Source organism: Lycorma delicatula, chromosome 4 (genome assembly GCF_047948215.1).
Source record: "Lycorma delicatula isolate Av1 chromosome 4, ASM4794821v1, whole genome shotgun sequence".
Lineage (NCBI taxonomy): Eukaryota > Metazoa > Arthropoda > Insecta > Hemiptera > Fulgoridae > Lycorma > Lycorma delicatula.
The window spans coordinates 156,305,792-156,322,299 of record NC_134458.1 but is presented as its reverse complement, the minus strand read 5'-3'; the positions used below and the strand labels follow the sequence as shown (position 1 = coordinate 156,322,299).

At 31.3% G+C, this 16,508-nt stretch overlaps 1 protein-coding gene across 4 annotated transcripts in view; it reads right to left on the bottom strand.

Annotated features, from left to right (window-relative positions):
• The window catches only part of Pex23 (tectonin beta-propeller repeat-containing peroxin 23), a 158,501-nt gene that overhangs the window by 112,571 nt on the left and 29,422 nt on the right, over nt 1-16,508 (bottom strand). For all 4 annotated transcript variants that reach the window (XM_075364534.1, XM_075364535.1, XM_075364537.1 and 1 more), the window contains exons 5-9: nt 15,108-15,200; nt 12,162-12,342; nt 9,140-9,378; nt 2,384-2,569; nt 2,123-2,307 (exon numbers count right to left, since the gene is read on the bottom strand). In XM_075364534.1, coding sequence (XP_075220649.1) covers nt 2,123-2,307; nt 2,384-2,569; nt 9,140-9,378; nt 12,162-12,342; nt 15,108-15,200 — 884 coding nt within the window. The remainder of the gene's footprint in view (nt 1-2,122; nt 2,308-2,383; nt 2,570-9,139; nt 9,379-12,161; nt 12,343-15,107; nt 15,201-16,508) is intronic.

Below are 16,508 nucleotides of genomic sequence, written 5' to 3'. Positions count from 1 at the left end.
TTTAATTTTATCTGTCTAAATATATAGTGCTTTTTACAATTTTTCTTTTTTATAAAATAATCTACAATTTATTAAAATAAAATTCTGTTTAGAAAGTCTATATTTTAGTAATATAATTGTTGGTTTTTCGTTACTCATATTTTCCACTTTGGACTGTAAAACTGGTCCATAAATAGGAATACTTGAGAATATTTTTCTTTAAATCAAGTTAATAAAGCTTCTTTCAAATTCTAATTTTCAGGTAGCCATATTTTGCACTAGTATTTTTGTTAAAAAAAATACTATATACAAAAACAACTTTTCTTTTACATTACCTTGATTTTTTCAAAATTGTACTAATAATTACTGTAGAATTACTGCGCAGTGCAGGTGAGGAAGCGATTGATAGATTATACAAACTGGTGTGTAATATTTATGAAAATGGGGAATTTCCATCAGACTTCAAAAAAAGTGTTATAGTTATGATACCAAAGAAAGCAGGGGCAGATAAATGTGAAGAATACAGAACAATTAGTTTAACTAGTCATGCATCAAAAATCTTAACTAGAATTTTATACAGAAGAATTGAGAGGAGAGTGGAAGAAGTGTTAGGAGAAGACCAATTTGGTTTCAGGAAAAGTATAGGGACAAGGGAAGCAATTTTAGGCCTCAGATTAATAGTAGAAGGAAGATTAAAGAAAAACAAACCAACATACTTGGCGTTTATAGACCTAGAAAAGGCTTTCGATAACGTAGACTGGAATAAAATGTTCAGCATTTTAAAAAAATTAGGGTTCAAATACAGAGATAGAAGAACAATTGCTAACATGTACAGGAACCAAACAGCAACAATAACAATTGAAGAACATAAGAAAGAAGCCCTAATAAGAAAGGGAGTCCGACAAGGATGTTCCCTATCGCCGTTACTTTTTAATCTTTACATGGAACTAGCAGTTAATGATGTTAAAGAACAATTTAGATTCGGAGTAACAGTACAAGGTGAAAAGATAAAGATGCTACGAGTTGCTGATGATATAGTGATTCTAGCCGAGAGTAAAAAGGATTTAGAAGAAACAATGAACGGCATAGATGAAGTCCTACGCAAAAACTATCGCATGAAAATAAACAAGAACAAAACAAAAGTAATGAAATGTAGTAGAAATAACAAAGATGGACCACTGAATGTGAAAATAGGAGGAGAAAAGATTATGGAGGTAGAAGAATTTTGCTATTTGGGAAGTAAAATTACTAAAGATGGACGAAGCAGGAGCGATATAAAATGCCGAATAGCACAAGCTAAACGAGCCTTCAGTAAGAAATATAATTTGTTTACATCAAAAATGAATTTAAATGTCAGGAAAAGATTTTTGAAAGTGTATGTTTGGAGTGTCGCTTTATATGGAAGTGAAACTTGGACGATCGGAGTATCTGAGAAGAAAAGATTAGAAGCTTTTGAAATGTGGTGCTATAGGAGAATGTTAAAAATCAGATGGGTGGATAAAGTGACAAATGAAGAGGTATTGCGGCAAATAGATGAAGAAAGTAGCATTTGGAAAAATATAGTTAAAAGAAGAGACAGACTTATAGGCCACATACTAAGGCATCCTGGAATAGTCGCTTTAATATTGGAAGGACAGGTAGAAGGGAAAAATTGTGTAGGCAGGCCACGTTTGGAGTATGTAAAACAAATTGTTGGGGATGTAGGATGTAGAGGGTATACTGAAATGAAACGACTAGCACTAGATAGGGAATCTTGGAGAGCTGCATCAAACCAGTCAAATGACTGAAGACAAAAAAAAAAAAACTAATAATTAACAATTATTTTCGTTTTATCACAAAAATCTTTGTTCCTAACACCTTCCACATCTAAATGGTAACAATTTCTATCATCTTCATTTTCTACTTGTTCTGCAGAGTAATAAAAAACTAAAACAATTTTTTATTACTCTGCAAACTCTGAAACCAGTAGCTTTTAGTTTTACACTTTGAATATAACAAGCTATGTAATAGGCTACAGATATACAGATAAGGAAAGCAGTTGCTTATCGGTTTTTACTCAACAAAGCTACCCAAGATATTGGTGGAACTCCAGAATTCAATCCAATTGTTAAAAATATATTTATAGGGAGAATCAAAAGCATACCTATTCTCCAAAGCAGGCCCTTCAACACTGCCTCTTTCTTCTGAACCACTGTCTCTTCGTAATGTCGATGATGAACAAGATAATGCTCTATTATTCCATAGGATTGGTTGAATTCGCAGAGATGTAGGAGCAGACCGTGATGTTTCTTCAGACCAGTCATCATCCTTAGCACTATGCCTATGTTCCTAGCAACAAAATGAATCATATAGAAAACTAAAATGATAAAATATGAATATTGTACTGAATTAATTTAATACTTACCAGTGAATTAGTGCTTCGATGCTGTTTTGTAAGTTTACCATGATTTGATAAATTTAAACTACCAGCTCTACTCAGCTGGGATTGAATTAATGTATGCATTACACGCCATCTTTTGCCAGTTAATTCGGCTGGAGTAACACCAGTTCTAAAATAAATTAAACGATCTTCACTTCCAACAGCCCACACCTAAAAAAAAATAAAATAAGATGATATAGTATGATTGTGTCTAAAAATGTACTTATAAGTGTTTAATGTAACTATTAATTAAAGGAGTTGGGAATTAATTAGTTATTTAACATCCATTGAAGGCTGTAGTGGCCATAAAAGAACTAATATATATTTCTTCTATATTTCATAATGAAGTTGACTGATAAAAATCTATCACAATGGACATTTAAATATTACTATATCTTACCATTTAATAAAAACAACCAAAAATTGAAAATTAAAAGAACACTAGGATGTACATGAATAGAATACTAGACAGGCTATTTTGTTACAACAGTCATTTTTAAATAAATAACAGAATTAATAACTTTAACCTTGCTTGTATTTATTCTTTGAAAAATATCCTTGTGTGGATTTTAGATCCTTGAATTATAAATCATAAAAACATTAACTATGTTAATCAGATTCTATAATCTTCCCCAGCTATTTTCACAGAACAAAAGCCAAAAGACTGGATTTCCACTTTTAATTATTGAATTATCATAAATTGGTAAAATTAACATTCAAGATGTCCCTTGATGACCATCCCCTATAAAATCTTACAGTAGTGATTTACCATGTTATAAACTGAAACAGAATGAAAAACTGAAAAAAATTTGTCTAGTTTCAATCTAATACACACTTTATGAAAAATATTCAAACTTCTATAAAATTTATTTTTAGCTGAAAAATATTCTACAAAGAGTTAAAAACTGAATTATAGCAATGAATCTTGATAACTTCCATTAAGTTTAACTAAAACACATAAAAATTGGTGGCAATATCTCTCAATAAATATTAGTGATCATAACATATGCTATCAATGAAAATAATCAGAAAGTTCAACAATTGTCTTAACCTGTTTTTTTTAATTTAACATAGTTTTAGTAGAATTTTAATAACAAATCTGGTTTGCTTATTAAACCACATGCAAATTATCATTGTTTTATCATAAATAAAAATAATTAAATTAGGAGTTACTCAGTTTTTGATAGCTGTTTGTTTTTAATTTTGAACAGACTTCAAAAATTTTAAATTTAAAAAGAAAATGAGGAATATTTTTTTAATTTTTAGTACATCTTTTAAAATTGTCATTTTTTAAATTTACTTAATTTAAGACTGTATTGTGATTACAGAAATACTTGCATTATAGTTAATAAATGTTAATTAAAGGTATCTAATCTGATAACAGTACTCAAGTATTGTAGCACTGAATCACAACAGTGCTGTAATACTGCAGATAGTAAAGAGATGAACCTTTACTTAAAGTAATGCACTATTTTTTTTTTTTTTTAAAGTAGTATATAATTAAATATGAGAAAAAGGCAATTTAGTTTTTCAGGATCAATTCAAAATCATTATTTTAGATTTTTCATCTCTTATGATCACTTTAGTCAGTCCATTACCAATGTTTCTTCAAAGGGACTGTTCAGGCAAGGCCTTGCAGTCCTCCTTTCTTACATTCCAATCTCCGTGCCCTTTCTACTGTTGAAAATGTTTGTGTTGTGAGTTTCTTTTTGTGAGTGTGAAGCAAGTGTTTTTATCTTTGATTTTTTCATTTAATTTTATCTTGTCTATGGTGTTTCTGATGTAAGGTCAATTTCCTTCAGATCCTCTCTAATTCTCTGATCTATCTGTATCCTGTCTTGGTGTTTTTCAGGTTGAGATTGTACTTTTGTACTTGCTGTTTCAGAAGTCTCGAACCTTGCATCCTCATTAAGTGTCCAAAGAATCCGAGTGTTCTCTTATGCATGGTATCAATGATAGGTTCTAACTTTCTGTACATGACTTTGTTGGGCATGATCCACCACTGCCCATCTTTCTGGTGCTTTTTGTTAATGCAAGTTCTTCCAATTCTTCTTTTGATTTTCTAGAGTCTGTTGGTCTTTGATGGTTTGTTTGGGTGGCAAGCGTTTCTGCCGCTCATGTAGATTCTGTATTTATAACTAAGTTGTAGTGTCTTATTTTTGCATTTATGAATAGACTTTTTTACTATAGGAGTACAGGTTGATTTTTGTGCTTTAGCTAGTTTGTTTGTTATTGTTTGAATTGTGGTTTTTTTTCATTTAGGTTGTTTGTTATTATTTTCCTAATGTATTTAAATTACATTACTATTTTGACTTTTATTACTGTTCATGTTTAGTTCTCTTAATTGTGTTGCTTTCTGGGGCATAATTTCTGTCTTTTCAAATGATATTTGAGGTCAATTTAATTTGCAGTGTTTTAAAGTTTTAATAGCTGTGCTTTAGTTTCGTCAATGTTGTTTGCTAGCAGTGCCAACTCGTTGGTGAAATCAAGGGAGTTTGTTTTGATTTTTTGACCTATTTTTATTTTTGAGAAGCATTTTTTGAGCCATGCCCTCATTACTATTTCCAGAGCGCAGTTGAATGGTACAGCTGAGAGTCCATTGCCTTGGCGCAGTCCTGTTTGATCTCAAATGGTTTTGAGAGTTCGCCTCTGAATTTCACTTTTGACTTATTGTTTGTGAGGGTCAGTTTTATCTTGTTTATTAATCTGATATATAGTCCAAGGTGTCTTATTATTTTTAGTAGGGATTCTCTGTGGATGCAACTGTATACTTTGTTGAAGTCTAAAAACATTATCATCATGTCTCTGCTTTCTTTTCTGTTGTAATTCATTATTAGCTTGAGACTCATGATCTGGTCTGGACAGCTCCTCCAGGGTCTGAAACCTCCCTGGCATTCCCCTAGTTCTTTCTCAAGTTGTAGACTGATGTGGATGATTCTTGAAAAAATATTGTATGTTGTGTCTAGGATTAAGATTCCCCTGTAGTTATTAGGATCTTTTTTTCCCTGTTTAGCCTCCAGAACCAGCATAAGGTATTACTTCAGAGGATGAATGAGGATGATATGTATGGATGTAAATGAGGTGTAGTCTTATACAGTCTCAGGTCAAACATTCCTGAGATGTGTGGTTAATTGAAACCCAACCACCAAAGAACACTGGTATCCACCACGATCTAGTATTCAAATCCATATAAAAGTAACTGTCTTTACTATGATTTGAACCTCAGAAATCGACTTTGAAATCAGCTGATTTTACAGGAGGATTTTTCTAGTGGTGAACTTGTGATGACAAGTTCACCACTAGACCAAGCTGGTGGGTAGTTGTTAGGATCCGTTTTGTCCGCTTTTTTTTGTAGTGGGTGGGTGAGGGCTGTCGTCCAGTGTTTTGGTAGTTATTCTTTGATCCAGATGTTGACAAGCTGTTGGATGAAAAGCAATTTTTGTTGTTCTTCCTGCATGTTTCCAGATCTCTGCAAAGGTCTGATCTTCTTCCACCGCTTTGTAATTCTTCATCACACCCAGTGCTTGGTAGAATTCTTTTATTATGGAAGAGTTGATGTTTTCTGGTGGTGTTGTTATTGGGGTGCTGGTGTCGAAGTTTTTGTGTAGGTTCTTCGAAGTTTAGGAGTCTGTTGAAATATTAGCCAGAATTTCTGTGTTGTCTTTATTTTTATGGGCCAGATTATGGTTTTCATCCTTCAATAGTAGTATTGCGGGTTCATATTTTTAGAGTTGTTTTATGAAGGTTTTGTGATAGTCTCTTGACTGTGTGTTGTTGAATTATTTTTCTACTGATTTGAGTATTTTTATTTTCCTTACGGTTTGGGTGGTTTATTTTTTTTGTATTACTAAATTTTGGAAGATGTTTGTGATTTTTGGAATTAGTGTAATAGCCATGTTCAATTTCATTTCACCATTTCATCACATTTGCTGTTCCAACATTGAAGCTTTTTATTGGGCCAATTCTTCTGTGATTTATTTAAGGTTGTTGACTAGGTCTTAGATTTTATCTGTGATTGTTATTTTTTGATTGGTTTTTGGTAATTTTATTCTTGATTAGTTGGGTAGGGTCTTTTTCTTTTAGTTTTGAGGGGTTTGTTTTGTCGCTTCCTTTATGGAGTGAATTTAATTTTAATTTTGACTAGATAGTGATCTGAGCCTGTGTCTACTTCTCAGAGGACTTTTACGTTGTAGATATCATTGCGGTGGTGTTTGTCCATGAAGACATGATCTAGTTGAGTGTGGTCTACTTTAGTGCAGTCAGGGTATTTTCAGGTTTTGAGTTTTTGAGTGTTGAGATTCTTGGGGATTGAGACTTGAATTCTTGTACAGAGTTTATTATTTTGAGGCTGAACAAAAAGCCTGTACCACAAAAAGCCTGTACAAACTCTGGGGGACATTTTATCAATCTCTTCCCAAGTATACTTTTGTAGAGCCTATATTCTTGAGATTCCATGGCGTCTTGGTTAATGTTTCTTATTTCCTGCAGTCCCACGATGAGGATTTTGTGTTGGTCCATAAGGTCAGTTATTATTTTTAGTTTACCAGTCTGCATGAGTGAGTTTGCATTGTGTGAGGAAACATAGGTGATTTGCTTTGGTTTAATTTGTATTGTTCTTGTTCATATGTGTGGTGTTAGGGCATTCTAATGCTTCCAACCACATGTTATCTTCTAAGTGGCAGCCACCATATCAAGTGCTGCCTTCTCATTACTCTGATGTTGCTTGGTTCAGCAGGTAGAGTATTCCTTAAAAGAACTTTCATAGCTGAGTCTCAAGGGGTCACCTGTGGTGGGACTAGGTCCCGAGTTACAGATGTGATCTACTGAGGTGACAATAATTATGATTTGGCGATAGATGAAGTTTGTTTAGATTCAGTTCACCAGAGAAATTTCTCCTACTTGTTCCAGATATATCCAGGTGCACCTCGTGGATGCTCGATCTGACTTTTGTTAAAGTTGTTATTTTGGAGAAAAGTACATCTGATCTTAAGCATTACATCCAAAGTGCTATTTTATAATTAACTACTGGAAATGGGATACTACTGCAAATATTATCTGAAATTAAAACTAGCTCTGATTTTGATTAAACCAGTTATATCGTAAGTGCAGCATTGAAGCACACATTATTTAAATGTTTGCTTCAGAAAAAATGACAAAACTGTAAAAATAGAGTAAAATAACTGTTCACAAAAGATTTATTTAAAAAATTCTGTTTTTATTTACAGGTAAACGAAGGATTAAGTTTTACCGAACTTGTAAAAAACAGAAGTGAAAACTAAAACAGTTAAAAATTAACCACTTAAACTAAAAAATTATAAATACTAAATACAAGAGCCTTTTTTCTCATTGAGCTCTCGATATGTAACACATTTGTCCAGAAGTCAGCCTGCTCACATTCTCACACGAAAAAGTTTGAGAATAATTACAGCCATTTTAAAAATCTCATGTTATATTATCTATAAATTTTTATATGAATAATTAAAATTTTGAACTCTTAGTAGTCTTAATACAAACTAAATCTATTTGAAATTCAAATTGGGATCCTGTTATAGAAAATATCACCTGTTCGAAGACAATTCCATTATTATAACCTCTTTTATTTATTTCAAAATGTGAGCTTCACTTAAAATGTAAACTGTGTAGGAACAGCATGTTGCAATAAAATTTTTATTTTCTGGAGGTGTAAAACAGTCAAAATTCACTCTGATGTTAAAACGTATGGTAAAAGTATGTTATTAACCATCCAAAAATTAAAACTGTCACCGATTTTCATCAATGATCAGTGAAATGTTTGACTGACACTTTGCAATACTGCATTAACGGTTTTATTTGAACGAACAGACGCATAGAAATTTGGAAAATTGCTGAAATTTGTAGTGCAAGTATTGGGGCACTGTTCATTCCATTTTCCTTAATAAGTTAAATTGCTGCAAAACATGTTCAAGGTGGGTTCAGAGACGGTCTATTAAATATCACAGACACCAAAATTCACATTTTTATGCAACTTAAGGAGGTTTTACAATAAGGTAATGATTTTTTTTAGATCACATAATAAATTGTGATGAAATTTGATTCATCCCAATCCAATCGCAATCATTTTGAGCCAGAATCCAAATGCCAGATATATAGTGGAAACATCTAAGTTCACCCACTAGGGAAAAATTAAAGCCCATATTTCAGCCAATAAAGTGATGCTAACTCTGTTTTAGGACTGAAAAGGCTCAATTTATTGGAATTATTTGGAAGAACATTATATAGTTACCAGAGGCAGTACTAATGTAACATGCTAGAAAATAAAGTACAACCTGCATTAAGGAAGAAACCTCCAGTTCTTTCTCAAAAGGTGTAATTCTTCTGCATGATAACACCCATTCTCATACCGCTCAAAAGACAGAGGAAGCTGTTCAAAAGTCGGATCAGGATCTTGCACCATCAGATTTTTTTTATTTGATCCTCTCAAAGCACTTTTGGCAACATGAAGGTCTTAACCACAGGTAAAGAATGAGGTTACTAGAATGGCTTAGACACTAAGGTAAACAATTCTTTATTACTTGGAATAAGAAAGCTCATAGAAAGATGGCACAAGTCTCTAAATGTAGCCAAAGATTATGTTGAAAAGTAGCGTTAGTTTCATTGTCACTGGATAAATAATAATTTTTCAACAGTCATTTCTCTTTAATTATAAAACAACCCTTGTATATTTAATGTGTGTGTGTGCATACACGGTTCATTATAGCTTACCTGATCATTAGGAGCAACAGATACAATGGCCATAGATCCAACCATTTCAACCCAGCCAGTGCCATGTGATAAATCATCTTGACCAGGTTGTAAATTATTTATGTCAGTACGACTCTTAACACCTTTTCTAAACCATACTCTTTTATCACTAGTCACAGCCCAAACTGCTCTTGTACCAGCACTAACCTGTATTAACTTTGATTTTTCTTCTGGTGCAGGAACTTCAGTCCAATATTCACCTAAAAATATTAAAAATAAATGAAAACCGATTACCAATCTATATTGAAAGTGTATAATATTAACCATGCAAATACCCAAAACAATCAAATTAGTGTAAAGATCGAAAAACAGATCTTCAAATGTAGGCTACTCAAACAAGTAATTTTCATGTTAATATAATAAAGAGAGACTTTGCTAAATTAAACGGTTGATCATATTTGTTCCTGCATAATAGTTAATGTAGTTTTACAAACATTATACAGCAAAACCTTGTTATAAACATCTCTAATAATTTTAAAATACAATTTTCTAGCAAAATTATACTGTTTTAAGTGGGAGATTATTTTGTGTCCAAAAGAACATATCTTTGGGTTAGCTGTTGAATAACTACTGACTGAGTGAAGTCTTGCATAAGGTGTCATTGGATTAATGAAAAAGTAAAATGCAGGAGCTGGAGGAACAATGTATCTGTGTGAAATTTTGCATAAACTGTTAAGATGTTCTTGAGGAAACTGTAGTTTGCATTTGCAAACAGTTCCTAACAGATTTCAATTCGATTCTACAGAATTCAACATCAACAAATGCAGCATGAATTTTGCACTGATACATTGCAAGTTTTCCAGTCAGGATTTGATAGCAAGATCCTACACTTAAGTCAATTTCTTCAGCAATTTCACGAACAGTTAAATGATGATTTTGTCATTCTACAGCATGCACACTCTGAACATGTTGGTTGTCTGTTGTTAAGGAAAGTCGTCCAGTCCTTGAATTTTCGGCAACCAAACTTCTGCCCTCCTTACAGCGCTTAAACCAATCATAGCACTGCATTCTGCTCATGCAGTTATCCATGTATGCTTGGTTAAGCATTTGGAATGTTTCCATGAGTTTTTCCCAGTTTTACCCAATATTTGACATAGACGCGTTGTTCCCCCAACTTCTTAATTTTTGCTTTTTCACTAATCTGATGAGCAGCTTACGCACAACCTACTCAATTGGTAGTTACTTGACAACTACCGCATAGATAGGAATCCAGTAAAAAAGGTGATATGTTACCAAGATATACCACTAGGTGCGAACAGTGGCTGGAGCATGCCATCTACAGACATTGGCGTGCAATTTAAAAAGTTCACTTTTTTTTAACAAACCTTGTATAAGCATTATTCACACATTTTTCATATATTAACAAAATATTTTGCAAGTTACAAGTTATTTTACAAACATTAAACAAGTTATATTGTTAGTTTAAAGTAAGAGTTAATAATTAGGTGGTATTTTTCTACCTGGCACTGATCTGGTTATCTTAAGTAAGAGGTGCTGAATTAGATCATAAAATTGAATCCCAAAAAGACTGTTTTGCTAAAAGGCTGTTTTAGCAAGATTTCCAAAATAGGTTAACTCAACTTAAGACTTTATAAGACCCTCACGCAACCTATGTGGTGGAGTGGTAACATCTTAGTCTTTCATCCACAGCACCCAAGGTTCAAATTTGGATTTCACATGGCATTCTTCACACACTAAAAAATCTCCATTCCATATATCCACGCACACAAGCTTTGAGCTCATGTGGTGAAATAATCATAAAATCATAATCAAAGAGATACATAGAATTTAAAAAAGATATAAAACAGTGTGACTGTCTGTAAAGTAGTTAATGTTGAAACAGTCTGACTGCGTTTAACTAAGAATTGGTAATTCATTTGTTGTACCTTGTGTTGAATCACAAATACCCTGTGCTGTATTTTATGATTTTGTACTAACTGTTGCAATTAGACACATCCCAGGTACAACTTTAGCAGTCAGTTATGTAGATGATCCCCATAGTTACGACTTGGCAATAGACATTCTGTTTTTAATTAATGATTACAACAATTACTTAAAGCAAGGTTGCTTTTCAATTTTCAAATGCAATGTTTCACATCGGTAATAACAATGGAACAGAATAATATTTATTTATTGAGGTCAAAGAATCTCCAGATTATGTTTGTTACTCACAACTACCCAAAACAAAATGTTTCGTTATATTTACTATGCAGGGAACACAAAGATAGCAGACAAATTTCCTACTTAACACACCCATAACTAATATATATGACTGGGTAGTAGCAATAACGTATACAAACAATCAAGTAATTTCTCTCTATTTTGTCTGTCAGTGGCAAGTGTTATAAAAAGACTATTATTCATTTTATAGTCACAATGTGCACTTTTATTCTTAAGTTATTTTATTGGAGTCTGGTATAAAATTTCTTGGAAAAGAATAGTGGGGCCAATATTTGAACACAAACAGATTATAACTGACTTCATGATGCTGCTAGAAGAAAATGAACAGGATTAATGGTTGCAGCAAGACAGTCTAACAGTCCACTGAGTGAATAACACAATGTTGCTGCTATGCGAGTTCTTTGAGAAGAAAGTCATTTTCTGTGGTCTATGACTACCTAGGTTGACAAGCTTTATACTCTGGGTTTTTCTTCAGGGTTATTTAAAAAAAAGTGTTCAGAATTAATCCTCATACAATTGATCGACTCAAATGGATCATTGAAGTCAAGGTATCCCATATCAGGACTGCAGCCATTAAAAACGTGGCTGCTAACATGGAGAAATATGTTAATATTTGTATAACAAAAGTACTGTAAGTTAAAAAATTACTTATTTCTTAAAATCAAATAAAGTTTTTTCATATATTGGTTTCCATGTATGGTTCTTTTCCATACAGATTGTGCAATTTTTCATTTACCTGAAAAAGATAATGAATTGTATTCTTTGATACAAATGTTTCTAGTTCAGTTTACTACCTACTTACCAGTTGGTGAACCCCCAGTGATTCCAACACGAACTAATGCTCTTCCACTCCATAATACAGCCCAGACTATGCCAGTTGGGCCACAGCTAATACTTTTTATTTCACAACCTTGAGGTACTGATATACAACTCCAGCGTACACCCTCTGGTGATGTAGTTGTAACACCTGATCTCCACATCACCTAGATTATAATTATTAATAAAATAAGTTAACTACATTAATTTAAAAAAAAATCAATTTAGCTATTCTTTACACAAATCTACTTTTATAAAACACCTGAAAGTAAATAAAGAGATAAGCTTATTGGTATGTCTGATATAATCTCTGTAGCAAATGATCAATTTTAAAAATCATTTTCACCAACTAAAAGTCTTAATTTTCCTGAATGATGTAGGCTGTATAAAATTTATTTTATCCAACCTCTTCTAACTGATTTCACTTTACTGACACACATTCATGTTAGCACATCTATGCACTGTATTGTAATTGTTCTTTGAAAAGCATTTTCTGATTTGACAACCACCGTTTTGTGGCATTCATTGTTTTTTGTTTTTAAAACGTAATAAAATAATGTTCTCTTTGAATGTTTTTATATCACATACAAGTGTGTTTTATGTATTACTGATCATTTATCACTTTGATAATAAGTAGAAGTTATTTTCTTTATGCAGTGCTTATTGACAATATTGCAACTATAAAAAAAATTATTACATTTTATATAACTCTACAGCAGTGGGGGCTCACATATAGGCACTGTGGAACTGCTGCATCCCCTATTTCCACATGATATTATCAATAACATTTAATATAATGAGTCCTTTTTTCTTTAATTCTTTCTTTATACTTGTACAATATATAATCCTTAAGCTTAACGTCAGTAGCCATCCCACAGTTTATGAAAAAGATACAAAAATCTTTGTATGGAATTGTGCGCTTCACAGTTCCAGCAGTATGGTGTTTTGCTGTTGTGCACATGCGAGGCTGTAAGGGGGGGGGCAGAGAGAGAGAGAGAGCAATGTCGCTCCCACAGTGCCGACCCTGGCGTGCTGGTGGAAGGTAGTTTATTTTTTACTCTGCATGTGTTGTGCTTAAAAACCATGTAGCATATTCTTGAATGTGATAAAGTGTAGAATTACATTATTATCCTGCTTCCAGTTATTCTATTTGATTCATTTGTATTTCAGTTCTTTTATTTTACAGAAAACTTTAACCATGGCCTTGAAAAGGCCCAGAAAAAATAGTTTTTGGAGCACCACCCCACTAATTTTAGCTACGAGCTGCCATTGCTCTACACCTATAAATAAATTTTTATTACCATAATTTTTTACAAAAAAAAATCTACCCAAAGATAATTATAAAAATCTGATGTGGACACATGACTTCATTGTACTCCTATTAAATTACATATACACAAATTTTTTGCTGCACTTCATTTAAATTTGTTTCATTTGAAAGTGAGATACATTCTCCAATTCTTTAATAAAGTGAAAAGTTACACAATTGCTGAAATATTAATTTTTATTAACATCAAATATTTATATGATTATTAATTCAACAATCTTACATGAAATATAGGATAGAGTAAAAGTCCCTTTATTACTTATATTACTAGAGCAGAAAATGTTAAAACCAAAGAACGAATAAAAAGGAAGAAAATGTTGCAAACAATTAAAGAATAAAAACATTAAGAGGATATGATAAATATAAAGAGGAAGAAAATGTTAAAACCAAAGAAAGAATAAAAATATTAAGAGAAGATGATAAATATAAAAAGGAAGAAAACGTTAAGACCAAGGAAAGAATAAAAAAATTAAGAGAGGATGATGAATATAAAGAGAAAAAATTTGAAAACTAGAGAAAGTGAACACAAATTAAGATCCAAAGAATTATATCAAACCAAAGAGCGATTAGATTATTGGCAACAAAAAATAAGTAAACAAAATTATGATAAACTCCAACTTAGGGAGAATATTGTTTGCTAATATCAGAGGAGTAATGAATTAAAGAAAATAATTTTTTGTAATTTATTAAAGATTAGGCATGTATGCCTCAGTGTATATGTTGTTTTTGTGAGGGTCTATTTTTCAGTTACTCTATAGATAACTTTAATGTAGATAAAATTAAACAAAAATTCCAGAATAATTAAATAAAATTAAACTAGAAAATTGAAAAATAATAAAATACTTCATTAATTAAAATTTCATTCGGCTATAACTCTGGAACCAATGAAAATAAGTACCATTTATAATATATTGTTGAAAAGAGCTTTATTGGAGTTATGAAAAAGTCCAAAATCTATTTTTTGGAATTTTGAGCTTTTTTTGGACACTTTTGGTTCAGTCAATTGCAGTCAAAAAGGGAGGTGCACAACAACAACAGTCCTAAATCCAAAATTTCAACATCCTACAGCTAATTGTTTTTGAGTTATGCGAGCATCTGTATGTATACATACATACAGATGCTACGCTGAAACTAGTAAAAATGGATATTTCTGTTGAAATCTGAAATTTTCTGCGATTACAATACTTCCTTTTGAACATGGAAGTAACAATATGGAAAAAAAAATCCTTTCAATATAAAAACACTCAGGCTACATTAAAAATAAACAAGGATAAAATCTGACAACTTTTAAAAAAGACATTATTTTAACATTTTCAACCAATATCCCTTTATTTAGTTAACAATTTTTTGTAATTTACTCATTGAGAATTAAACTTTTTTTTAAATCCTATCATAGTTTTCCTTCTTTCTGCGTGTAATAAAAGTTACTCAAAATTTTAACTGAAATAGATATGATCTTTTAACTTTTTTTTTGGAGCCAGTCTTTTAAATCTGTAATGCTTACTGTTTCAGAGAAAAAAACTGCTGTACTATCAGAATTACAACCATCTCATGGGTTTAGTTTAGTACTACAACTAAAATATTCAATAACAAAGAATTATTTACCCGTCCATGAGCAGTTACAGCCCAAACTTGTAGAGTTCCAGCAACACTACCAGGTACTGATTGCCCACCAATACATACATCAATAAATGGTTCCTGAAAAATAACAAAAGTTATTTATATGTGCGCGCGCACACACACACACACACCCACATATTAATTTTTTAAAGTCAGTTTTAAGACTCATATTCCTCTGTACTATTATACAAATATAAATAAATAAATAACTTGATCCACCAAATACAGAATAAAATTAAATTAGGTAGGATGACACTTACCTTATATCATTATATATTCACAAGAGTATTTTCACAATTTTCTTGCATCTTCAGTTGATCCAATTTTTTAATTGTTCACATAAAATTACATATTATAAAAACACAACATTAACAAAATAAAATCTTGATAAATACAATAAAACAAAATTTATTAAAACTTTGGATATAAACTTTAAAATTAATTCAAATTAAAATGGAATTAAAATTAAAAATTGTATTTTTCCATTTAAATTTAAAATCAAATTAAAAGTTAAAATGATAAATATGTTAAAAAAAAATGAATATGTATGTGTGGTTTGGCTAGCCAATGTTATATTACTGTGTAGGATTTTAAATAGATCAAACTAAAAATTAATAATATTTGATAATGTGATGCTACCTATTGCAGCCTTTACAATTGTATCATCCTCATACTCTGTTGGTTGATCAAGCTGAATCTATTTTTGTATTTATACAAATAAAATCTCTTTAACATTTCTAAATCCCTATTTTTATTATTATTATACATATTACATTTAATTTCTAATATTTTTCTTAGAAAAACCAAATTTTCCATTTTTATATCTAAAATGTTCAGAAAATCTGGTTTTGAAAGATCCAGTGGTCTTTCCTATATAAATATGATCACAGTTGTTACATTTTATTTTGTAAATTCTACCCAAATTATATATACTATGTGAATCAGTATGTCAAATGTTTTTTTAAATGTTTTATTATGTGATTGTGTCAGGTATGCAGGTTTAAACTTATTTTTATCAAAAACCATTATAGTATTTTCAACTATGCTATCAGTATATACATATTTTAAATATACATTGTCTATTTTTTGAGTTTCATTTATTGGTATTAGACACGTATTATAGTTCATTTTTAATATTTGTTTTTTTTATATATTATCAATTAAAAATTCACTATAACCATTATATACATAGCAATTTGTTTTATAATCACGGAGTTCGTTAGAACTTTGTCGGTAAGAGGTGACAAAGTCAAGTCATTATATTTCAATTCAATTAGATTAGTAACAAAGAATACTTACAAAAATACTTCAAATTTTGTTAGACAATGTTTTTTCTCCATTTGATGAACTGTGGGACTCGAATATGTCATTTTATTCATTTTTTTA